At 41.3% G+C, this 25,420-nt stretch overlaps 1 protein-coding gene and 1 long non-coding RNA gene across 3 annotated transcripts in view; one reads left to right on the top strand and one right to left on the bottom strand.

Annotated features, from left to right (window-relative positions):
* LOC124501462 (uncharacterized) overlaps positions 1-24,550 on the bottom strand; it is a 27,488-nt gene extending 2,938 nt beyond the window's left edge. The window contains exon 1 of the long non-coding RNA XR_006959764.1: positions 24,470-24,550. This is a non-coding gene — a long non-coding RNA (uncharacterized LOC124501462). The remainder of the gene's footprint in view (positions 1-24,469) is intronic.
* Positions 1-25,420, top strand: part of CERS5 (ceramide synthase 5) — a 32,646-nt gene extending 7,226 nt beyond the window's left edge. The window contains exons 2-10 of one of the 2 annotated variants that reach the window (XM_047065662.1): positions 13,319-13,424; positions 14,507-14,637; positions 15,480-15,537; positions 17,346-17,396; positions 18,086-18,178; positions 20,018-20,146; positions 20,272-20,378; positions 21,148-21,304; positions 24,500-25,420. In XM_047065662.1, coding sequence (XP_046921618.1) covers positions 13,319-13,424; positions 14,507-14,637; positions 15,480-15,537; positions 17,346-17,396; positions 18,086-18,178; positions 20,018-20,146; positions 20,272-20,378; positions 21,148-21,304; positions 24,500-24,649 — 982 coding nt within the window. In that variant the 3' untranslated portion in view covers positions 24,650-25,420. Of the gene's footprint in view, positions 1-13,318; positions 13,425-14,506; positions 14,638-15,479; positions 15,538-17,345; positions 17,397-18,085; positions 18,179-20,017; positions 20,147-20,271; positions 20,379-21,147; positions 21,305-22,314; positions 22,850-24,499 lie in introns of those variants that run through there. The other variant, XM_047065663.1, reaches the window with a different exon arrangement.

Below are 25,420 nucleotides of genomic sequence, written 5' to 3'. Positions count from 1 at the left end.
CGGATGCTTAACCGACTAAGCCACCCCGGTGCCCCTGTGGTGTTTCTTAAAAAGGGTATTCCTTAAGTCTTTGGCTTCTGGGTAGTGTCAACATTTGTAAGAAGTCTCAATAACCACGCAGGGCGCGCCTGGGTGACTCAGTTAAGTGTCCATCTCTTGATGTTGGCTCGGGTCATGATCTCACCATTTGTGAGTTTGAGCCCCTGAGCCCCAAGTGGGGCTCTGAGCCGACAGTGCGGGGCCTGCTTGGTATTCTCTCTTTCCCTCTCTCTGCCCCTCCCCTGCTTGTGCTCTCTTTCTCTCTCTAAATAAATAAATAAACTTAAAAAAAAAAAAGATGTTTAAAAAAATAAGCACAGGAGGTCTCAAACCCAGTCAGGTTGTATTTGCTGTGTTTAATTCTGCTTGAGGAAATCCCCTGTTATACTGAAATTGGTTAACTTGAATTTCTACTGATTCCTCAGAAATCAGGGACCTTCTCCTACATGGAGCTGGTAGGTTATCTGATGACCCAGGAGGACAGGTGGGCACATTTCCTTGAAACACTTCACCTTTTGGTTAAGAATTTAGTTTTTACCTATTTTCTTCTTTCTTCAGCAGTTATTTATTGAGAACTTAGTATCTGCCAGTTGTCAGACTGTGCCATGGATAAAAATGTAAGTCATGGTGTTTGCTCGCAGAAAGAAAGCAAGAATATCAGTGGTTTAAAATACAGTGTCATAAATGTATGCAGAAGGCTGTTATGGGAGTTTGGAGGAGGTGGGTTCAGTTCCTTTTAACAGTTGTTAACTAAAATATAAGCTTAATGTCTCACTAACACACACTTGTTTCTTGGACCCTGAAGAACGGTGAAAACTTAAGGAACAGTTTTTTTGTTAACCTGTTTCTCTGACCCACCTCTTGGCACTTGTACATTTGTGTATTTCTACTTTAAGTTACATTACATTACATTTAAGTTACTATACATTAAGTTGTATCGTCATTTAAGACTGTAAGTGGAAAGATAGACCATTTAAGAAAGATAGATATGTGTAGTGAAAGAAATGTATGTATATAGTCAGAAAGGGAGAAACTCTTCAACAATGAGTGTCAGGGACCCCCAGCTATTTTTCAGCCACACTTTGAGAACTGCTGCTCTATAGCAAGTAAAATATTCACTAACTACTGTACAATAATACTACAACTTAGTCTTAAATTGTGTCCATCTGAAACATTTCAACATATATACTGTTAGTAATTCTTATTGTCTCAAGACTTACATTCCTTACAATGAGGTTAGATGTAAGCAGGAGGCTGATCCTTCTCATCACAGCACCTAGCAGTGTATCAAATTGCATAGGCACTAATTATCTTAATGCTTTAAGGCTCTGTAATAGTCTAAGTGAGGATAACTTTGATACATGTGGGAGGAGTGAAAATAGTCTGGTATAAATCCACAGTGTGTGCCTTGCCATGGTTTAGGATAATATATGCCATAGAGGTCCTTTTCTTTATAGTCTGCTTCTGCTTTAAGAGCAAATTTGCCAATTTAAAAAAAAGTCCTCGCGACACCTGGCTGGCTTAGTCCTAGGAGTGTGAGATTATTGATCTGGGGTGTGCATCTGAGTCCTACCTGGGGTGTAGAGATTACTTATAAAACTTAAAAAATGAATTAAATTAAAAAAAAGACAGAGAGGTGCCTGAATGACTTAGTCGGTTAAGCGTCAGACTTTAGTTTAGGTCACTATCTCACAGTTTGTGAGTTTAAGCCCTGCATTGCACTCATTGCTGTCAGTGCAGAGCTGGTTTCGGATCCTCTGTCCCCCTACCACTACAGGTCCCCCACTCAGGCTGTCTCTCTCAAAAAAAAAAGAGTCCCTGAAGACACTATTCTTTAAAAAAAAAAAAAGTCCTCAAAAGAAACTGCGTGGGGTGCTTGGGTGGCTCAGTTGGTTAAGCATCCGACTCTGATTTCAGCTCAAGTCATGATCTCACAGTTTCGTGGGTTTGAGCCCCACATCAGGCTCTACACTGAGAGTATGGAGCCTGCTTGGGATTCTCTCTCTCCCTCATTCTCTGCTCCTCCCCCACTTGCACTCTCGAAAGAAAGGAAAGGAAAGGAAAGGAAAGGAAAGGAAAGGAAAGGAAAGGAAAGGAAAGGAAAGGAAAGGAAAGGAAAGAAAGAAGGAAGGAAGGAAGGAAGGAAGGAAAGGAGGGAGGGAGGGAGGGAGGAAGGAAGGAAGGAAGAAAGAAACTGCAAAGAATACATATACGTGTACAACAAATGTGTATAGCACATGAGTTTGTAGATAGCAAATCCTATCCTTTGAACATTTTACTCAGAAGGGTGCCTGGCTGGCTCAGTCGAAGGAGTATGCAACTCTTGATCTCTGGGTTGTGAGTTCAAGCCCCACATAGGATGTGGAGATTGCTTAAAAACAAAATCTTAAAAAAAAAAATTAGGGCTGGCTCAGTCGGTTGAGTGACTGACTCTTGATTTCACCTCAGGTCGTGATCCCAGAGTCATGGTATCAAGCCCTATGTCAGGCTCCACGCTGAGCATGGAGTCTACTTAAGATTTTCTCTCTCTCTCTCTCTCTCTCTCTCTCTCTCCCTCCCTCCCCCCCCATTTCCCCCTTTCTTTCTCTCTCTCCCCCTCCCTCCCTCCTACCCTTCCCTTCTCCCCCACTCACATGCGCTCTCTCTCAATCAAAGAAATGAAATTTTATTTCTTTTTAAGTTTATTTATTTTGAGAGTGTGAGAGAGAGCTCAAGTATGAACAGGAGAGGGGCAGAGAGGGAGAGAATGAGGGGGTGACAGAATCCCAAGCAGGCTCTGCATGTGGTCAGCATAGAGCCTGACTGGGGCTTGAACTCATGAACCATGAGCTCATGACCTGAGCCGAAACCAAGAGTGAGATGTTTAACCAACTGAGCCACCCAGGCACCCCTCAAATAAATAAAAATTTTAAAAAACATTTTTTTAATGTTTATTTCTGAGAGGGAGACAGCATAAGCAGGGGAGGAGCAGAGAGAGAAGACGACACAAAATCCGAAGCAGGTTCCAGGCTCTGAGTTTTCAGCATAGAGCCTGACACAAGGCTGGAATTCACGAACCTTGAGATCATGATCTGAGCCGAAGTCAGACGCTTAACCAACTGAGCCACCCAGGTGCGCCGCCCCCCCCAAATTTTTTTAATAAAAAAATTTACTCAGAAAAATACACTGACATGGGTGCATATGTATAGGGGATACTCAAAATGTATGCTTGGGAGTCACCAGCACATAAATGAATAGTATTAGTATAATTTAAATGTATTATCTCATTAAAAATAACGATAGTAGCCATGTTACATGAATAGCATTTTTGAAAAGTAATTATTTTCTAAAAAAAAAAATCCAGAGAACAGCGTTGATTTTACATTTTTGGAAATCTCTTTACTGTCTGACTTAATAGAAGATAGTTGGATTCTTCTCGCTGGCTTCTGCATTCAGGCTCTTCTTATATGTTGTTTTAGTTGAAGTATATAAATAAAAGCTGGCTTCACACAAATGTGTCATTGGAAAGGGGAAGTATTTTTTCTTTGATACAACACCAAAACATAACAAATAGTAATTTTCTTTTTCTTTTTTTCCTTTCCTTTCCTTTCCTTTCCTTTCCTTTCCTTTCCTTTCCTTTCCTTTCCTTTCTTTTAATTTTTGAGAGAGAGAGAGAGTGTGTGAGCAGGGGAGAAGGGCAGAGAGAATCTTAAGCAGGCTCCATGCTCAATGGAACCCAACGTGGAGCTAGATCCCATAACCCTGGGATCGTGACCTGAGCGGAAATCAAGAGTTGGATGCTTAACTGACTGAGCCACCCAGGCACCCCAACAGGAAGTAGTTTCTTAAAGGTTGGTTGCATTGTGGAGTATGAAACCCTATCATTGAGCTTTTCATTCATGTTAAAATCCATTGGTCTGTCTGGAGATCATGGGTTGGTAATTTTGCCTCATTGCATCCCAGAGAGCAAGATGAGTCACCAGCAGCTCTACTGGAGCCGTCCGAGGAAATCCGGTGAGGGTTCTCATTCTTGCCACATCTACTCAAACTGGCATAGTCTAATCTGGAAATATAGCCTCACTATGTGCCACCATCATTTCTGTCAGTATGCAAAGGTAAAGGCTTCATTAAGTTTGATTAAATGAGCTTCCTTGAATGGGTCATCCAGGATACCTACATTAACTGTAGATATCCAAGACACCTACCTTCCTGCTAACTCTTTGTACATAAAATTAAAGTACTTCAATTGAAAAAAAAGAAAAATACTGGTTTACTGAGTTATATAGATCTCCCAAATGTCAATACATTTCTTTATACAACATTTAAGAATCCTATTAATCTCATCAGAACTAGTCTTATCATAAAAGCTTGAACGATTGGGAAGTTTTCAAGTTCAAAGGTGGATATAAGTTCTCTAAAATTCTAATTTTCACTTGAAAGCTTGAATTTTATCATTGGCAACAATGTTTGTTTTTTTGAAATGACAGGCTTATTTCATTCATTTTTAAGAAAATACCCAGGTCCAAATGACCTTAGTTTGTTGGCCATTCTTTGAGGTAAAAATTGTATTCTATGAAAAATGTAATTTTAAAAAATGTTTATTTATTTTGAGAGGGAAGGAGAGAGAGAGAGAGAGAGAGAGAGAGAGAGAGAGAGAGAGAGATTGATTGACTGATTCCCTAGCAGGCTCGGCGCTGTCACCACAGAGCCCAATGTGGGCTCAATCCCATGAACCTTGAGATCATGACCCGAGCCGAAACCAGGAGTCAAGACGCTTAACCAACTGAGCCCCTCAAGTGCCCCAAGGAAAAAGTGATTTAAGTTCAGTGCACAACTTAGTCAAACAAGCGTGTTTCCTTGAGACAACCATATACTTTGCTATGTAGCAAAAGTGCTGTGTACTTCCCATTTCATCACATAATACTTTTTAAAAGTATACTCAAAGGCTGAGATTTGTTAAAATGAATCATTTGTATTGTTTCGTCACGGACATTCTTTTTTTCTTTTTTTTTTTATTTTTTTTTTCAACGTTTATTTATTTTTGGGACAGAGAGAGACAGAGCATGAACGGGGGAGGGGCAGAGAGAGAGGGAGACACAGAATCGGAAACAGGCTCCAGGCTCCGAGCCATCAGCCCAGAGCCTGACGCGGGGCTCGAACTCACAGACCGCGAGATCGTGACCTGGCTGAAGTCGGACGCTTAGCCGACTGCGCCACCCAGGCGCCCCTTTTTTTTTTTTTTTTTAATTTTTTTTTTCAACGTTTATTTATTTTTGGGACAGAGAGAGACAGAGCATGAACGGGGGAGGGGCAGAGAGATCGTCACGGACATTCTTAAGTGAACTGGCTTAAAAGAAAAAAAAAAAAAAACTAAGAGGACATAGCAAGGAAGAATACAATAACCATTACTACAGTTGGTGTATTTGTGCTCAGGTAACATAAGTTTTATCCACCATGGCTTTGCCCTGTCGTTGCAAATGTCAACACAGTAACAAAGGCAAATGATGTCTTGATATTATTATTAAAATAGTTTTTACTTTCTGGGCCTCTAGAGAGTATCTTAGGGGCCTTCTGGGGGTCTGTAGACCATACTTTGAGACCCTCTGCTATAATTGAATGAGATCAACCAGAGTGGGTGTGTAGAGTAAGAAAAGAACCTGCATAGGACTCTGAGGAAACAGCATATTTTAGGAAAAAGCAGAGTGGGGGGAAAAAAACCCAAAAGGAGAAAAGAGGTATGACAACCCTATAGTATTTGATAATATCTGTAGTAAGCATTTAATAAGTACTTACTTTGTCCCAGGCACTATTCTTTTTTTTTTTTTAACATTTTATTTATTTTTGAGACAGGGAGAGAGACAGAGCATGAACAGGGGAGGGTCAGAGAGAGGGAGACACAGAATCCGAAACAGGCTCCAGGCTCTGAGTTGTCAGCACAGAGCCCAACGCGGGGCTCGAACTCACGGACCGTGAGATCATGACTTGAGCCGAAGTCAGCGGCTCAACCGACTGAGCCACCCAGGCGCCCCCCAGGCACTATTCTAAGTGCTAAACATTGAGTCCTCATAGTAACTTTATGAAGTAGGTAGATAATTACAGTTATCCTCATTTTGTAGATGAGAAAACGGGAGCACAGAGAAAGTTAAGTAGCATGTCCAAGTGACTCAACTAGCAATGCATACCAAGCAGTCTACTTCTGTTGCCAGAGAGATGGAGGGAGAAAAGTAGGAGGAGTATGGCAAGTAAGGAAGCTAAGAAAAAGTACATTTCAAGAGGGAGGGCATGGTCAGTAATGTGGAATAACGTGGAGTGGTCAGGTAGGATACAGGACTGAAAAGCATCCATTTGATTTCACAATAAGGAGATCATTTTTGGCAAGAGCAGTGTCAATGGAGTGTAGGGACAGAAACGAGATGAGAGAGAGACGAAGACTGAGGAATGAGTGGGAGTTGGAGAAGTATGATTCTGATGCAGGATGTTGAAGGCATTCCCTTCTCTTCTTAGTCAAGATTCTTAAGAATCTTAGCTATTTCCATTTCTTTCTTCCTCCTCCTTATATCTTTCACTGATGCAACTCACTGCTGTCTCTAGATTTTCTGTTTTACTGAAATTTCTTTGGTGAAGGTTACCACAGATCTCCAAATTGCTAAATCCAGTGGATACTGAAATCCTGGTCTTACTTGATCTCTGCCTCATTTGATACAACTCTCCCTCTGGTCTTCCTGCCCTCTAAATTCACCTTTTATATTAGTATTTCCCAGGATGTTGACCTTGGTTTTCTTCTCAATTTGTGTTCCTTTCTTTCTTTTTTAAGTAGGCTCCACATCCAGCATGGAGCCCAACACGGGGCTTGAACTCACTATCCTGAGATCAAGACCTGAGCTGAGATTAAGAGTTGGATTAAGCAATCAACGAAGCCACCCAGGAGCCTCAGTTTGTGTTTCTTTCTTGTTGCACTCACATCCACCCCCACAATTTTAGCTACCACCTATATTCTCATTCTCTTGTGCTCTTTTTTCTTTCTCAGGTGTGTGTGTGTGTCTTAAGCCTCTTTGCCTACTAGACAGTTCCATTTCAGTGTCCTATGAGCACTTCAAATTCAGCCTAACACAATTCATCTATCATTCCCAAATTTGCTTTATCTTATGCTCTACTTGGTTGAGACACCATAATCAACTTAGTTTCCCAAGTCAGAAATAAGGAAGGCTGGACTCTGCTTTTGCCTCTTACATCTATTCTGTTACCAAGTGCTATTAATTTTACCTCCTCAGCAGCTCTTGAATCCGTCCTTTCGTTTTCATTTCTATAGCCTTAGTTCAGTGCTTTATCACTTAAAGCATGGAGTTTTTACAGTAGCCTTTAACTGGTGATGCTCCTTTATTAATATACAAATCTAGCTCTTCTCCTGGCCTAAAGCCTTCCAGTGCCTCTCCATCAACTATAGGATAAAGTTCACTCATAACATAACATAACATAACATAACATAACATAACATAACATAACATAACATACCTGTGATTTGGCCTCTATCTGTAGAGTGTTTTTCCTCCTGCCACTGTTGCCACCCCTGAATTTGTACATTGCATAGTTCTGTAAGTAGTTTGTCTCTTCTGTTTGCTTTAGTACATGCTGTTCCCACTGCCTGAATGTCTTTTTGTACTTTCTCCTCTGTCCACCCAACAGAAGCTACTCAAATTTTTAATGTGATTGGTTTATTAAGAATTCAGTTGCAAAGGGAAAGGACTTTTGGAATCTGTTTTGTCATTTTGCCTCTTGTATATATATGTCTTGGGGGAGGGTTTTCAAATGCTGCTTGTGTACCTAAGGATTACATTTTCTAAACAGGCTTTATCCGGACCTAAGAATCTTTATTTAAATATCTCAGTTCTCATCTCTCCCATTTGTGTGGGGGGGGGGGCAGGGAGCATTCAGGGTCAGATAATTATTACTCAGTACTCTACCTACTGATACATCATCCTCATCAGTCTGTATAAGACCTTTCTCTTTTTATTGTATTTTTCACTCCATCTCATTCCCTATTTTGGTTTCTTTGATGGTTATTTTTCTTTTTTATATATAAATTTTGACACTTTATCTTTCCAGAAATTGATCTAAGCCACTGCTTCCCAACCTAATCATGTTGCTGCACACATAGAAAATAATTCATGTATTGCGCAGTAGGGTATATGAGGCCAAAGGCTACAGACTAAGGTTTCCTGGTTACCATAGGCTCCGTGGACCACCCTTGAGAGCTAGGAGCAGTATCTCAGCATCAACGTAGCCCAAATACATTACTTGCCATGATACACTAGTTGAAAAGCTTAATCTATACTGTGAAACATATTTGTGTATAGTCCATATCCATTAATGATGTTGCGGTGAATCGCAAAGATAGAGTTGTTAGTATAGCTCCTGTCTTTGGTAAAAAGCAAAGTAATAAGTAATTTCGCCTTCATTAGCCCAGGCCTTAGTCAGCTGCTGCCATGTATCTGGAGGGCAGAAAAAGGCAGAATGAAATGATGTCTACAAAACATAACAGTTTGGGTCACTAGACTCATGTTCCTGGAGTGGCAGGTGGAAAGGAGCAGCTTACCATTCAGTATAGGGCACTAAATGCCTCCTTATTTAGACCTGCAGGCTAAGGGAAGTCTGGTCTTTCAAATTAGTTTAGGGGTGCTTGGGTGGCTCAATCGGTGAGTGTCTGACTTCTGCTCAGGTCATGATCTCCTGGTTCATGAGTTCGAGTCCCACATCGGGTTTGCTGCTGTCAGCCTCTTAGTGCAGAGCCCACTTCAGATCCTCTGTCTCCCTCTCTGTGCCCATCCTCTGCTTGTGCTTTCCCAAAAATAAATAAATACTTTAAAAAATTATTTAAAAAAATTTTTTTAATGTTTTTATTTATTTTTGAGACAGAGACAGAGCTTGAGCGGGGGAGGGGCACAGAGAGAGGGAGAGACAGACAGAATCCGAAGCAGGCTTTAGGCTCTGAGCTGTCAGCACAGAGCCTGATGCGGGGCTCGAACTCACGGACTGTGAGATCATGACCTGAGCCGAAGTCGGACGCCTAGGCTGTCTCTCCCTCTCTCTGTGCCCCTCCCCCGCTCAAGCTCTGTCTCTGTCTCAAAAATAAACATTAAAAAAAAAAAACTTAAAAAAAATTATTTTAGGGGCACCTGGGTGGCTTAGCTAAGCGTCCAGCTCTGGCTCAGGTCATGATCTCACGGTTCGTGAGTTCGAGTCCCGTGTCAGGCTCTGTGCTGACGGTTCAGAGCCTGGAGCCTGCTTCAGATTCTGTATCCACCTCTTTCTCTGCCCCTCCCCTGCTCATGCTCTCTCCCTCTCAAAAATAAACACTAAAAAAAATTTTTTTTAAATTATTTTAAAACTTGGGCAACAAATTGATCCTGTAGAGGACAGAAAATCACGAGATAAATTTGATTTCTCACTGTCATCAACAGCAGTTTCAAACTATGATGTCAGGAATCTTTTACACTCTTAAAAATTTTTACATTCTTAAAAATTATTAAGGACCCCAAACATAAATTTATGTTTACATGGATAATATCTATCAACATGTACTGTTTTAGAAGTTAAAATGGAATTTTAAAGATATATATTCTATTAATTCATTTACAGATGACAATAAATTGATCATATTGGTAATACAACTAATGTTTCATGAAAAATAACTATTTTCCAAAACAAAATAAAATGTGAGAAGAATCGCATTATTTTACATTTTTTTTTAACACTCTTTAGTATTTGGCACCTGTATTCTCATGTCAGCTCCTGCATTCAGTCTATTGCAATGTCATGTAACCCATGGAAAATTCCACCGCACACTCATGAGAGAGTGAGAGAGACAAGAATTATTATGAAGTTATAGAATTATTATGAGAGTAGTTTTGACCGTGTAGACCTCCTGAAACAGTCTCTGAGACCCTAGGAATCTGTACAGTTCGGTAAATGCCTATCTAACAAAAAGGATGAATACCTAATTTCACTTTCTTCATTAAGGTGATTTCATTAAGTACATAAATCTATGTATTTAATTTTTATCACGGAAAAAATTATTTTTCAAACTTAGTTATGTTTTATGCTTATTTATGTTTTATGCTTCATGCTATAGCACAAAATAGGTGCCCCATAAATATTTGCCAGATAGATAAATTTTCTTAGGGTCTGTTTTTTGTTTTTTTTTTTAAAGTTTATTTATTTATTTTGAGAGGAGAGAGAGAGAGAGAGTATGAATGGGGAGGGGCAAAGAGAGAGGGAGTGAGAGAATCCCAAGCAGGCTTTGTGCTGTCACTGCAGAGCCCCACATGGGGCTCAGTCTCATGAACCATGAGATCATGACCTGAGCCAAAATCAAGACACTTAACCAAATGAGCCACCCAGGCGTTCCTCTTAGGGTCTGTATTTGTCTAACTGTAACTGACTGCATGCTAGTAATTTTGTCTTTCATTGCACTCTGTGAACTAATGAGGTCAGGATATGAGCTAATTCCGACTCTAGGATGTTAAGTTCACTCCAAGGTCTAGATAATAAAAAAATGATCTTGGCTTCACCCAGGTAAGCAGGGTACAAACCTATCTCTGTCGTATGAAAGAAGATTTCTTGCACTTCTTGGCTTCTTCCAGAGATACCATCAAGGAGAACCAAGACTGAACTGTTTCTAGTAAAAATAATAATAGCTGCTTTTAATAATAATATTAAGAACAACAACAATAATAAATAGCTGCCTTTTAATGAGTGTTTACTAAATATCAGGTACTGGGTTAGGCATGGATCATGTCATTTCATTTTTAAAATAACCCTGTGAGGTAGACATTATCTCCATTCTATAGATGAGTAACTTTCACAGAATCTCTTAGCTGGCAAAATCTAACTCCAGGGCCTTTGATCACCTGACTGCTTCTGGACTGAAGAGCTCTGGATCAGGGAGTAAGAGTAGGAATTGGAAAAGCTGTTTTTGTTATTGGGTCTACTTCTTCATACAGTTAATGTAGATGAGAGGATACAGAGATAATTCAGTGCTTTTCTCTCTCCTGTAGCACCAACTGAAAAGCAAAGAATGACTGACTTAGTTACTCCTCTGGATGCTGATCAGTCCTGGGTCCAAACTGAGTTCCAATGGAGCAAGGGTAGGATTTGAGAGACCTGTCACTTGTTAATTGCTGAGCACAGACACAGAATCTTGGTAAATATAAAAACAGCATTCCCTGTATACTGTGTTCATAAGGAGTTTAAACATGAGTGGGGTGCTAAAATATTTGTACACAGAATAATATACCAGGAAATATAAAGTATCTAATAGTGTTGGCCTTTGGATGAAACTTTTGTACCACCTGTGTCAAAGAGGAGAGAATAGGTTACAGAGGTGGTTAACTTTGTGCTGTGAATAAATATTTCTCCATGGCTCCAGGAACTTTCGTGATAAGGGTAGAAGAAGTTTTCACAGAGGAAGATAATAAAGTTTCTTATTCTCAGTTCCTCCCTTAGAGATAAATTCTGGATTCAAATGCAGACCAAGAAATAGGTCAAGAGCACTCGATCTTATGCCTCCCAGTCACAATTTCATCTTGGGACTCCTTAAGATGCTAAGAGAACTAAAACTGGTTTTGACTTATTCTGAAAATGACTATGTAGAGCTTTTCCTAGAGCTAATGCTCACAGAAATTTATGGATGTGGAAGAGAGAGATCTTTTTTTTTTAAAGAATTTTTTTCTTTTAAGTAAACTCTATGCCCAATGTGGGGCTTGAACTCACGACCTTGAGATCAACAGCCGCATGCTAAATGGACTGAGCCAGCCCTGTGCCCTAAGAGGGATCTTCCTTTAAATTTTTTTTTTTAATGTTTTTTTTATTTTTGAGACAGAGCAGGAGCAGGGGAGGGGCAGAGAGAGAGGGAGACACAGAATCCCAAGCAGGCTCCAGGCTCCGAGCTGTCAGCACAGAGCCCGACGCGGGGCTCAAACTCACGGACTGTGAGATCATGACCTGAGCCGAAGTTGGACGCTTAACGGACTGAGTCACCCAGGCGCCCCTAGAGGGAGTTTTTTTGAAGAACCAAAGAATAGTTCCTTATTTTTCAAAGGTCTACAAGTTAGAAATTAATTACAGTTAATGATAACACCATGGAATACTAGATTTGGGAAAAAATCTTAAGGGCGCCTGGGTGGCTCAGTCGGTTAAGTGTCCAACTCGATTTAGGCTGAGGTCATGATCTCTCTGTTTGTGGGATCCAGCCCAGAGTCACGTTCCAATCTAACAACATGGAGCCTGCATGGGATTCTCTGCTCCTCTCCCACTCATGCTCGCTCTCTCTCTCTCTCTCTCTCTCTCAAAATAAACTTAAAAAAAAAGAAAAAAAATCTTAGATATCATGTCATTACTTCTTCTAGATGATAAAACCAAGACCCAAAAGTTAAGTGACTTAAGTTTATATGACTTATTAATGGTAGATTTGGGAATAGAATTGAGTACTAATAGGTAATTTATTTCTCATCCTTCCTAATTTCCTTTCTTCCAGGCTACTAAAGTTCTAAGTATTTCCATAATTTTTTATTTAGGCAGGAAGGTGACCAAGACCCAGGATATTTGTATTTAGGAAGAGCTCAGTCTCAGTTCTACTTTGCCCTCCAGTTAAGATCTTCTTGATTTTTTGATGTGAGGGAAACTACCATTTATTAAGCATTTCCTTTGTGCCATGGTCTTCATATATGTTATCTCATTGAATAGTTACAGGATTCTTGTAAAGTAGACCAGCGCTTCTAATTTTAATGGGCATAGGAATCACCTGGGGATCTTGTTAATGCAGGTTCTGATTTTGCAGGTTTGGGATGGGGTTTGAGATTCTGCATTTCCAAAAGGTTTCCAGGAAAAACCAATAATGTTTTGGTCTTATTTTGAGTAGCAAGGATGTTGATACTATCTTCATCTTCTAGATGAAAAAACAGACTTATAGAGATTAAGTAAACTGCTGCAGTTCCTTCCTACAGGCAATAAATGGAAGACTAGTAGATAAAATGATAGGTCTGACCTAGGTCTTTCTGACTCTACAGCTCAAGATGTGATAAGAGAAGCCAGGAAAAAAAATGGAAAGAGAGCTTATGTTCTAATATTTCTTAAACAGGTCACTTTGCAAGTAAGTCAGTGGCAGAATCTAGGAATAAATTAAAAAGTCCTGGTTCCCAGCCCAGTTTTTTCCCTTTGCCTTCCATCAGCCCCTAATCAGGATTTTTTCTTTCATGCTTAGCAAACCATATTTAAAATTGGCTTTGGATTTTTATCCTTACAGGTTTATTGCTAAACCCTGTGCACTCCGTGTTGGCATCCAGGACAGTGGTCCTTATCAGGCCCAACCCAATGCCATCCTTGAAAAGGTGTTCGTATCTATTACCAAGGTAAGTCGGCAAAGAAAGAGAGGAAGATTCATGTGAGAGGTTACCCCATAGGGCAGGGGGCGGTAGAGAGCAAGTATCTCCAAGGATAGGGATAGGATGGGATGATTTTTCACATTTCGGTAGTCTATATAACTATAAGGAGAACTTTATCCCCTCAGGGAAATACCTTTGGGTCAGGATCCCTTAAATAAGTTTACATACATTTGGATTTTAGACCTAGTAACCACAACCCCACCTTCTCCAGACACACATCGTATTTTGATTTTGTTTTTCCCTGCTCCAGTTTCTGTCATTATCTAGTTGCATAATCCAGATAGGGATGGTACCAATAGCCTTTGTAGTTTATTTGTTTTTTTTTTTTTAAGTTTGTTTATTTATCTTGAGAAAGAGCACAAGCAGGGGAGGGGCAGAGAGAGGGAGAGAGAATCCCAAGCAGGCTCTGCACAGTGTGGACCCTGACGTGGGGCTGAACTCACAAACTGTGAGATCATGACTTAAGCTGAAACCAAGAGTCGGAGACTTAACCAACTGAGTCACCCAGGTGCCCCTGCAGTTTGGGTTTTTTTTATAGGATTTTTTTTTTCAACGTTTTTTTTTATTTTTATTTTTGGGACAGAGAGAGACAGAGCATGAACGGGGAGGGGCAGAGAGAGAGGGAGACACAGAATCGGAAACAGGCTCCAGGCTCTGAGCCATCAGCCCAGAGCCCGACGCGGGGCTCGAACCCACAGACCGCGAGATCGTGACCTGGCTGAAGTCGGACGCTTAACCGACTGCGCCACCCAGGCGCCCCTGCAGTTTGGGTTTTTAATAGCTTTTTTTATTCAGCTTGGGCTGGAGAGAGAAGACCAAACAAGGATTCTAAAGGAAAGCTAATAAAGCTTTGCTAAAGGCAAAGATCTTTGATATGTGAAATAGGACTTCTTACTAAAAATGAGTGTGGGGGTGAAACCTAGAAGGATAAACATCCCTTAAACCGTTGTAGTTATATATCCCCCCTTTTTGCCACTCAGCTAGTCAGGGGGATTTAATGAGAGGGTTGAAGAGAAAGGGACGTTCTGACTCTGGTCATGCATCCACAGTATCCTGATGAGAAAAGGCTAGAGGGCCTGTCAAAACAACTGGATTGGGATGTCCGAAAAATCCAATGCTGGTTTCGTCATCGGAGGAATCAGGACAAGCCCCCAACGCTCACTAAGTTCTGTGAGAGCATGTAGGTGTGCATATGGAGGTGGGGAGTGAGAAGGGTGGGGTATGACTGGACTGAGGTTTTCTTTTGATAGGACAATAGTCAATGAATGTAGAGGGCTGACTCAATTTATCGTAGGCAGGAAAGAAGAGAACTGGAAGACCGGTCGCCCTTAGTGTCTTGAACATGCCGCCATTAAGCTACATGTTGTAGTTTGATTTTGTTCTTCCTTCTCAAATAGATTGGGAGTGAATTCCTATAACTGCACTTATATAGGTAGATAGTCACACACTTGTACACCTTGGTAGAGATAGTACCGGCTTGCGGTAAATTGACATTTTGGTAGGAAGTATCCTTTCCTGGACATACTGTACTTCATTTCACTGGGTTTTTACTAATTATCCCCTGTACACAGAACGCAATTGATCATTGTCATGCAAAGAAAATATTAGGCACTATCATTAGGGAGTCTGATATGGAAGAAAAGTTGATTATAACCAGTATACACTGGTGGGAATCTATTTTAAACAAAGCTGGAAGATGTCTATCATTTCGGCTTTTTAGGTAACGATATTTGTCCCCGTACTGGGAACTTTATCCTTTTTTTCTTTTTTTTTTTTTTTTTTGAAGATGTTATTTATGTATATATTTTTAAGTAAACTCTTTGTTCAACCTGGGGCTCAAACTTATGACTCCCATGATCAAGAGTCACATGCTTTACTGGCTGAGCCAGCCAGGTGCCGCTCTGGGATCTTATTTCTTACCCATAATTGTGTTGTCCCCAAATCTGCTATCCTGACCTCCTTAGCCTCAAAAACTTTCTTTTGAGTGAATATTCATCTAACCTCTATTCTTTGCCCACCCAGGTGGAGATTCACTTTTTATTTATGTATATTCTGCTATGGAATTAGATTTCTCTGGTCGGTAAGTCTAAACTCTCTCTGGTCCTCTGTTGGGTTCTAATCATGCCTACATCTCTAGAGATAAGAGTTGTGTGATACCATTAGATCTTTATTTCCTCCCTGCCCTTTTATTTTTTTCTGTAATGCCTACAGCCCAGGTTTATATGCCAAATAGATTGTTGTCTGTCTGGCATCTGATTTCATAACTTTACTGTTTCTCCCTTTATTTAGGGGAGATAATTGTAATAGTAATAGCATAGTACACAAATAGTAATAGTATTGATTAAATCAGATGTGATTTAATCTGATGCTGGTTTACAAAGTCTGTGATGGTTTACAAAGCATTTGACAAAGATCTTGTTCTTCCAAGGAGACAGTTGTAGAAATCAGGGTTAGGTTACTGTAGGAATCAGTAAACCTTTAAAGTGGACAAAACAGGTATTATTCCTGCTTTTCAGTTAATTGTCAGAAGAATTTCAGGCTTTTTGATTCCTGAGTCCATGTTGTTTTTTCCACTGTACTGTACTATTTTCCTCTAAATGTTATAATTAAGACTTCAAAATACATTAAGTAAAAAGCAGAACTGAAGGAAGGGAACAGATAAATATACACCACGGTTGGTGACTTTTTAAAAAAAATCTTATAAAAAATTGTTTGATGTTTATTCATTTTTGAGAGACAGAGACAGAACGTGAGTGGGGGAGGGGCAGAGAGAGGGAGAGAGGGAGACACAGGATCCGGAGCTGTCAGCACAGAGCCCGATGCAGGGCTCAAACCTACGAACCGTTAGATCATGACCTGAGCTGAAGTCAGTTGCTTAACTGACTGAGCCACCTAGGGGCCCCTGAAATCTTACAAAATATGTTCTGTGATCATAATGAAATTAAATTAAAAATCAATAATAATAAGATATCTAGAAAATATTTGGAAGTGAAACTCTTCTAAATGACCCATGGATCAAAGAAGAAATCACAAGGGAAATTAGAAAATACTTAATTGAAATGATGCTGAAAATCCAACATACCAGAACTTAGGAGATGCCCCTAAAGCATGCTTAAAGGGAAATTTATAACTTTATATGTTTATGTTAGAAAAGAAGAAAGCTTTAAAGTCAATAATACAAGTTTCTACTTTAAGATCTGGAGAAAGAAGAGCAAAGTAATGCCAAAGTAAGTTAAAGGAAAGAAATAATAATTAAAAACAGTAAAAAAAACTAATGACATAGGCAATAGACAAAGCCATGAGTTGGTTCTTTGAAAGGTTTCATTAAAATTGGTAAACCCCTAGATAAAAAGAAACAAATCATCAGTGTCAGAGAGAAAAGGGCGGGGGGGCTGTAACGATAGATCCTGTAGACATCGAAAGTATAGTAACACAATATTATGAACAATCAAATAGTAAAAAATTCAACAACTTAGATGAAATGGACAAATTTCCTTAAAGGACATTGAAACTCCATTAGAGATAATTATTTTTGATTTAAATCTTTGGCATGCAGATCTCTCTCTTGGTTGTCGAATGGAATCACGGTCTTCCTGCATCCCTAGTTCCTATATCCTAGGTGTTGAGGTTTTTAAAAACTATCCTAGAGCTCTCCCTGCTCTTATTTATTTCAAAGCATGGCTTTCCTATTTGTAATAACACTTTTCTTGCTCTAGAACAAAAACCTAACCATTTATTGACCTTTTAAGGACCCCCTAAATTCTGTCAAGAGGGGGATTCCTTTTTCTTCCCCATTTCTCTTTTGCTCCTAGCAGAGAGAGAAAGGGATTATTTGGTAAACCAGGGTTGAATCCTAAAGGCTGACTTGGATTATCTCTTTCCTTTTAGTCACCTTGGTTCTGGGACATCCGACAGTGCTGGCATAGCTATCCGTATCAGGTACAGTCTGAGCCCTTTCAAGGCAGGGGCCTCGTGTGTGTGTAAGGTAGGGTGGGCAGGACAGTCCCAGGGCAGATGGCATGTTTTCTTGGTTTTCTTGAGGGATTAGGGGCTGAGTCTCTTTGACTCATGTATTTAGGGTATCTATTTCTGGGCCTCCCATAGCTGTGAAATCCAGTGATCTTTTCCAGATTCCCCGTTATATTCACCCTAATTGGGCCCAAAAGAAAAGCAGCTTCCTGGCACTTGATGAGATGCTTTCTGGCTCAGGTGTCCTTTTTGAATCAAGGGTAACTTGGAGTCTCCTTAAAAGCATCTTGGTTCTAATCTATTCTAGAAAAATGTCGAGGGGCTGTAACAGGGTGGAAGAAAAGACCTGAGTATATTAAATCCCCTGAAAAGCACTAATTGTCCAGAATTCTAGATACACTGATTTGATTGTGCTATAGTATGTGTTAACCTTATCTCTAAAGATGCGAGTAGAAAATGTGTATGTGGAGGGGCAGAGGGAAGAGGTTTAAGTCTCCATACCTATCCCAAATCTGTTAGCTGTTACAGATCTTGCAACACGGTGGGGCGGAAGGGTGTCTAATAATTTTGGGTATTGGTCCTCCAAGACGGAGAAAGTTGCGGAGATGGAATGAATTTTTGACTAGCTGGTATTCTAACTACTTCTTTCTCTCTTTCAGCCTCTCACAAGTGGGCTTTATTACTATTATATCATGGAATTGGCCTTCTATTGGTCTCTCATGTTTTCTCAGTTTATAGACATTAAACGAAAGGTAAGGACATTGTCTCCCTCAACTCTAACATACTGCATCCTCCTTTCTAGCAGCCACCATCACTGCCCTTGTGGATTCTCTACCCTGATTGGGACCACAAAAGAGGGAAAAAGTAGGCTTGATGGGACTATTAGCTTTTTGTAACCTTCTCAGAAATGAGACTTGACTAATGACGAAGTAAGTATATTTGAGGCGTTAGGGCAGCCCAGGATAAAAAGTTAACCAGCTAAAAAGCATATCCTTTTCCTTATTTTTCTCTAAGGTTCTTACATGAATAGAGCTTTGGAAACTAGTCAGAACTAAGGGATAGCAAGGCCTGATCCAGGAAAAGGCCGGCCTCCAGAATAGCTAGATGTGGCTTTTGTTTTGCTGTAGAGCCCTCATTCTCTCTCTCTCTCTGTTCTCCCTTCTTGGTGACCCCACTTACTTAAAGAATGTCAACTGGAAAGGGTTTTAGATGATTTCATTTACCATTTTCTTGCTGTTGTTTAGGAAACAAAGATTCAGAGAAGTGAGTTGACTTGCCCATATAGTGACAAAGTTGGGAATGACTTAAGTTTTTTATAAGTGGACAGAAAGGGCAGAATCTTTACTTTATTGGTATGCACCTGAAGTAATGTGGTTCCAGCAGCTCTGACTTTAATTTGTCACTATCTCATGGTTATCTTTGGTGAGGAAGAGCAGAATTAGCATTTATGGGAATGTATTAAAACTAATCTGGGTTATTAGTTGTGTAATCTAGAAGCTTGATACTCAATTCAAATGTCTTGCACTCTCCTATGGTCAGGAGACACAGGTCCCCTTATTAAAATTTTATTTTAAAACATAACACATATAAAAAGATTTGTAATATATATGTGGGTTTTATTTTTTATTTTTTATTTTTTTTAAATGTTTTTATTTATTTTTGAGACAGAGAGAGACAGAGCATGAGCCGGGGAGGGGCAGAGAGAGTGAGAGAGAGAGACAGAATCCGAAGCGGGCTCCAGGCTCTAAGCTGTCACCACAGAGCTTGACGTGGAGCTTGAACTCACGAACTGTGAGATCATGACCTGAGCTGAAGTCCGACGCTTAGCCGACTGAGCCGCCCAGGCGCCCCTATATGTGGGTTTTAAAACATACTAGAATGTATACTTATGAACCCGCCCCCAACTCAAGAACTATAACATACCACTATATCTATGTGGAGAGCACAGACTTTTCATCCTTGTTTCTCTCACCCAAATTCACCTGTCTTCTCCCATTCTCTGTCCCTCAGTGGGCTGAGAAGTATTTATTAGACATGTCTGATAACAGGTATTTAGAGATTTCTGAGTCTGACCTTGGCATTTGAACCCAAGAGGAAATTAGAGCTTTAAATCTGAAAGCAGAAAGTGCTTACAGTTAAAATGGATTGTTTAGCATTTCTCTGAAACTTTTTTGAAGAGGTTAGCTTTGCCCTTCCATAAACCTCTCCTTTCTGTTAGGTCTCTTTTTTTGAAATATCTTTCATCAAAACAGTCTTAGAAACTCACAGATTATCTATGGCTTGTAGGTCTGACTACCACCTAGGAAATTATTTCCAAGTGTCAACTCAGCATACATGGTCTACATATTCCACAACTTCCAAAGAAAACTGTTATTTTCTGTGCTTTGAACTATATTAACATAGATTATGGGTCAGTCACTGGTGTAGAGTTTTGGGTCAAACGGTAGGGGTGCTCCATATGGGAGAGTTTAGACAAAATGGAACCTCTAAGCGGTGGGAGAAGATCCTCAGAGAACATGCAGGGCATTGGGTTGGCTGATATCTCTATGGCCTTGCCTTTACCTGCCCCTTCTATTTCCATTCCTTGCTAGGACTTCCTGATCATGTTTATGCATCACTTGGCCACCATTGGGCTCATCACCTTCTCCTATATCAACAACATGGTTCGGGTGGGAACTCTGGTCATGTGTTTACATGATGTCTCAGACTTCTTGCTGGAGGTGAGACCCCCCCCCCCCCCCCCCCAGCCAACTCCTTTTTCCTCATTATTCCTCTCTTTCTCTCCTTTTCTTCCTATTTGAGAACCGGCTTTCTCTCAACTCAATTCTTATTTTCCTTTCTCCAGGCAGCCAAACTGGCCAATTATGCCAAATACCAGCGTCTCTGTGACACCCTTTTTGTGATCTTCAGTGCTGTTTTTGTGGTCACTCGTCTAGGAATCTACCCATTCTGGTGAGTGTTAGGGTCATGGAGCTGTGGTCAGTATGTAGCTAATGATACCTTTTGCCAATTTAGGAAATAGGCCACCAAAAACCCTATTGCCCTGCTTTATCCTTGGCTTAACCTGACCCTTTGTGGACTCACAGGACCCTCCCACAGTATTCCTAGGGAGGTGTAATCCAGACTAAGAACATCCAACTCACTTGGCTGTGGCTTTCCTGACTCCTGTCTGAGGGACAGCCCTCACTTTATGCCTAAGTAATTCCTTTGCCTTCTTTTGCGCTGATTATAAAATTCTCAGGCTCTTCTTGTTTTCCTGCTCTTATACCTTCTACCCCACCCTAACCAACACACACACCACTCTCACTTGTACACTCCCTACTTGATGGTACAGAGTCAGTGACTGCAGGTTGGAGATTTTGCTTAGTCTGAGCGAATCAGCCACCACCTGTCCTGTATGTGCCTGAGGATCTGAGTAATGACTAGGATTATGATTAAAATTGCTGCTCCAATTTTGTGAAACTCTGCGTATTTGAAACGATTAAATGTGACTTAATCCACCAATTTCTGAGATTCACATATCTTTCCCTGCCCCTAAAGATAGAAAATTTCATAGGCCCCCTTTCTTTATTTTCTCAGTGTTAATGAATATCCCTAGAATTTCAACTGTTACAATGTATAGGGAGAAAACATACTGGGTTCTGCTTCCCAGGGAACTCCACTTCATTGCTGTCTACTTGGCTTTAACTCTAGAATCTCACCATTGGCCTACTTCTTCTAGGATTCTGAACACGACTTTCTTTGAGAGTTGGGAGATGATCGGGCCTTATCCCTCCTGGTGGCTCTTCAATGGCCTTCTCCTGATCCTACAGGTTCTGCATGTCATCTGGTCCTACCTAATTGTGCGAATTGCTTTTAAAGCTTTGATCCGAGGAAAGGTGAGGAGGAAAGATGGCTTCTTTCTTTGGGGCTGGGTAGGAAGATAGATATTACTCAGTAGACTTCTCTAGCCTAGTGAGCCCCAGCTACTCAAGCAGACCCAGCAAAAAAGCTTAGGACTCCAGAGGACTCCTTTTCTATAAGTGTTTAGCCTTTTAAGATATCACTAAGAGGGGTGCCTGGCTGGCTTAGTCAGTAGAGCATGCAACTCTTGATCTCTGGGTTATGAGTTTGAGCCCCACCTTAGGTACAGAGATTACTGGAGAAAAAAGAAAAAAGATACAGGAGGAAAGATCTGCCTTCTTTCTGTCCCTTACAATAACTGTGGTTAAATAATGAATAGTGTTATGTTTCTAGATGGCTTTAACCATTTCCTACCCCTTACCTACTTCAGTGGATTTCATATTTTGGCTTTTTAGCACAGAAACCTTTTTTCCAAAGGAAATTGTATGTAGAACTCTACACTATAAACTTATGAAAGCAGAAATGTTTGATTGCCTAGGAATGGCATGGTAGTTCACAAGCCACCCCAAGATGACCACACTGTGATGTTTAAGATATGGGACTAAGTATTGACCTCATCCCACTGTTGTATGAAGAAATGATCCTAAATGAGATTGGTATTTAGGGTTTCAAATACCCATCTTATGCCAAGAGCCCAAAAACACAAAGATGTCATTTATGGTAAAAATGATGAAACTCATAACTGAATTTTGCAAGTTCTGAAGCAGTCAGGCTGGGATTTTCGCATGGGCTGAGGATTCAGCCTTCGGCAAATGCAGAGCCCAAGCTGGGAGGGGTAGTGGGGGGCGGGGGAGGGGGGCTCTGCTAGAGGAGACACTGACTCTAGGACAAAGGGATGGAATGTAATGTAACCCAGGCATATATGATTTCTTGTGTCCCTGTTCCTTATGGCTGCAACTGGTTTCAGAACTTGCTCAGTGTGCCTATGCATCTTGCTGTAGCTACTGGACATCTCTCTTCTCCCCTGCTTTTCTTTCCTGACCAGGTGACCTATCCAGGAAGGATTAGACCCAGACTCTGTACTCTCCACTCTTTTCTCACCTCCTTCCTTTTTTCTATGCCTGGTGGGAGCTGGACAGTTTCATCTCTTGCATGTAAGTGTATCTGTGCTTCTAGTGTTCAGTAAAGCATGTCTGTCTGAATGTGTTCCTCTTCCTTCCTGCTTCCCTTCCTGCTCCCTGTGTTGTCTCAGAGCATGCCGGTCTCCTGACCTTGTGGGGCCATTGTTGACTGGAGCTCAAGTTGCCAGATAGTTTTTTCTAAATGGAGGCAAGAGTTGAGTCGACTCTTATTTTTTCCCCTTTCTGAGCCTCCCTTTACCTCAAATCTGTCAGTTGCCTGGGCTCAGAGGTCAAAGCTGCAATAGATCACAGAGTCTTAGAGCTAACCAAAGCAAGTGCCCCACTCCTTGGCAACAGCATATAGATCTTTGTTCCCTTCTCACCCCCTTCTTTCCTTTACTTTTTTTAAAATTTATTTTTTATGGATTTTTTTTAAGCTTATTCATTTTGAAAGAGAGACAGCATGTGCACTCAAGCAGGGGAAGGGCAGAGAGAGAATCCCAAGCAGACTCTGCCAGTGCAGAGCCCAACGGCGGAGCTCAATTCCACAAACCGTGAGATCATGACTTGAACCAAAATCAAGAGTTGGACACTCAACAGACTGAGCCACCCAAGGCGCCCCTTACTTTTTTTTTTTTTTTAACAAAACACATTGAGGGGTGCCTGGCTAGTTCAGTTGGTAGAACATGAGGCTCTTAATCTCAGGGGCATGAGTTCAAGCCCCACATTAGGCACAGAGCTTACTAAAAAAAAAAAAAAAAAAAAAACCCACACTGATTCTGTCAGTTCTGGAAGTCAGAAGTCTGACAGGTCTCACTGGATTTCTCTCCTTTACTTTTTATGGTCCATGGTAAAGAACTAAAAAGACTTTGCTTGATATGCAGGGTAGTTTTGATTAGAAAACGTTTTTCCAGTCCAAACTCTTCATTTGAAAATCTAAAACCGAAAAGCTGTGGTTAAGCGGTAAAAAGATTCAGGCTGCCTGAGTGGCTCAGTCGGTTAAGCGTCTGACTCTTGATCTTGGCTTAGGTCATGATCTCATGGTTCTGTGAGTTCAAGCCCCACGTTGGGATCTCTACTGTCAGCACAGAGCCCGCTTCAGATCCTCTCTCCTCCCCTCCTCTGCTTGCTCACTCAAAAATAAACATTAAAAAAAAAAAAAAAAGGTGGGGGGGGTGTCAAAATACAACTAGCAAGGTAGCAGGGAGATTAAATGAAAGAATCATTCAGTAATATTCTTGAGGGCCTACTTTGTGCCAGGCTCTTCCCCGGACCCCAGGGAGACAGTAGAACCATACAGACCCATTCTCTGCACTGATAGCATGGAGCCTGCTTGTGATTCTCTCTCCCCCATTCTCTCTGCCCCTCCCCCACTCACATGCTCACTCGCTCTTTCTCTCAAAATAAACATTAAAAAAAAAAAAAAAAGATTCACAGACAGCAACATGATTGGGGCTGGGATTCTTCTCTTGATGACTGCCAATCCACTTTTCTTTTCACCAGACTGGTATCTTGGCAATGCTAAAGTTGCACAGAAGTGGTCTTGCCAGAGGGAAAACGGACAAGATTGGAGAAATAGTGTCATAGGGTATTAAGCCCAAAGACAGTAAAACTACTGAAGAAGGCCTAGTTATGAATCAGCTTTGGGGATAAAGCAACAGTCAGGATAACCAACATGAATAACTGCAGTGGCCACAACCATCACGAGATAGAAGCGATGGTGACGGCCATCTGTATTGTTTGTATCGGCCTTTTGTATTTTTTGAAGTGGGGGAGGAGAAGAGCATCTGGAGTTTCCCTCAGACCTAAACCTGGCCTCAGAGAATGATTTCACCTCCCTCGGCTGGTCCTGAGAGACACACACCCCCCACTGCCAACGCAGCTTCTTATTCCATAGGGAACAGAATCAGAGATGAGGAGAGAGAAACTGAGAAAGAGGCAGAGGATACCTTTTCACGATGGTATCCATGGCGCAGGTAGTGTTTTGAGTCAGGTGCCACCAGAAAGTGGGCCACGGTGGGAGCAGTGCCCAAACATGGGCTGTGTGGTCTTACAATAGCAGACAAGTTCTGTCCTCACCTTTCGTACTTCTGGCCCCGTCCCACGCAGGTGTCAAAGGACGATCGCAGTGATGTGGAGAGCAGCTCAGAGGAAGAAGAAGCGACCACCAACTCAAAAAGCCCCTGTGGCAGCAGCTCCAGCAATGGCGCCAATCGGGTGAATGGTCACATGGGAAGCAGCTACTGGGCTGAAGAGTAAGGTGGTTGGTGTGGGGACTAGAGCACACATGGACTTGTAGGGCCACTGGCAACCTGCTCCTCTCAGGCCTCCCCACCTACACTCTTGTGACTAGGGGCTCTGCAGGGCACTGAGGAGAATCAAAAGAGCAAATATTTTCACTTAAAAAAAAAAAAAAACCAACTCTGCCATTTTGTATTTAATAGCCTCCGGTTCTTTCGGTAATGTTATTTGCTTTGTGGGTGTGTGTGTGGGTGTGTGTGTGTTTGTCTGCATGTGTATGTGTGTGTGCATGTGCATGTGTGCATATGCACGAGTTTCATTTCCTGGGTTGGGGCACAATACTAGACTGGGGCCGGTAGGCCTTGTGCCCCCTTTGAACCCACCTCAATCCCAGATTTGGCTGCATCTTGAGTAATGCTGGCTCTGGACTGTCCCTTCCCTTGTTGTCCATGGCTTTTGAAGCTATGGCCATCTGAATGGAACAGCAGAGTTCAGCTCCAGGTTTCTGCACTGTTACTCCTCGGAGCTCGAAAAGTCACACGAAGTTGTACAGAAACAGATAACCATGGATGGATGATCAGGGTTTTTGTGGCCCCTAGCTAGATTCCCTTCCTACCACCTGGTAGTGACAGGGTCCTGCTGACGCCCTGCACTTCACTCAATGGTACGCAGGGAGCGGGAGTGGGGGAGGGTGAGCTGAGGGCTGGAAGAGGACCATAGCCACTGGGCGAGCCGCTAAGGGTTTATACTGTTGTTTACTCTTGTGTGATTAAAAGTGCTTCAACCCTC

The sequence above is a fragment of the Lynx rufus genome, unplaced genomic scaffold (assembly GCF_022079265.1).
Source record: "Lynx rufus isolate CCGP_SWC_20201006 ecotype Redwood Valley unplaced genomic scaffold, mLynRuf1.p SCAF_7, whole genome shotgun sequence".
NCBI lineage: Eukaryota > Metazoa > Chordata > Mammalia > Carnivora > Felidae > Lynx > Lynx rufus.
The sequence above is the reverse complement of the archived record's forward strand: the minus strand, read 5'-3'. Positions and strand labels throughout refer to the sequence as shown.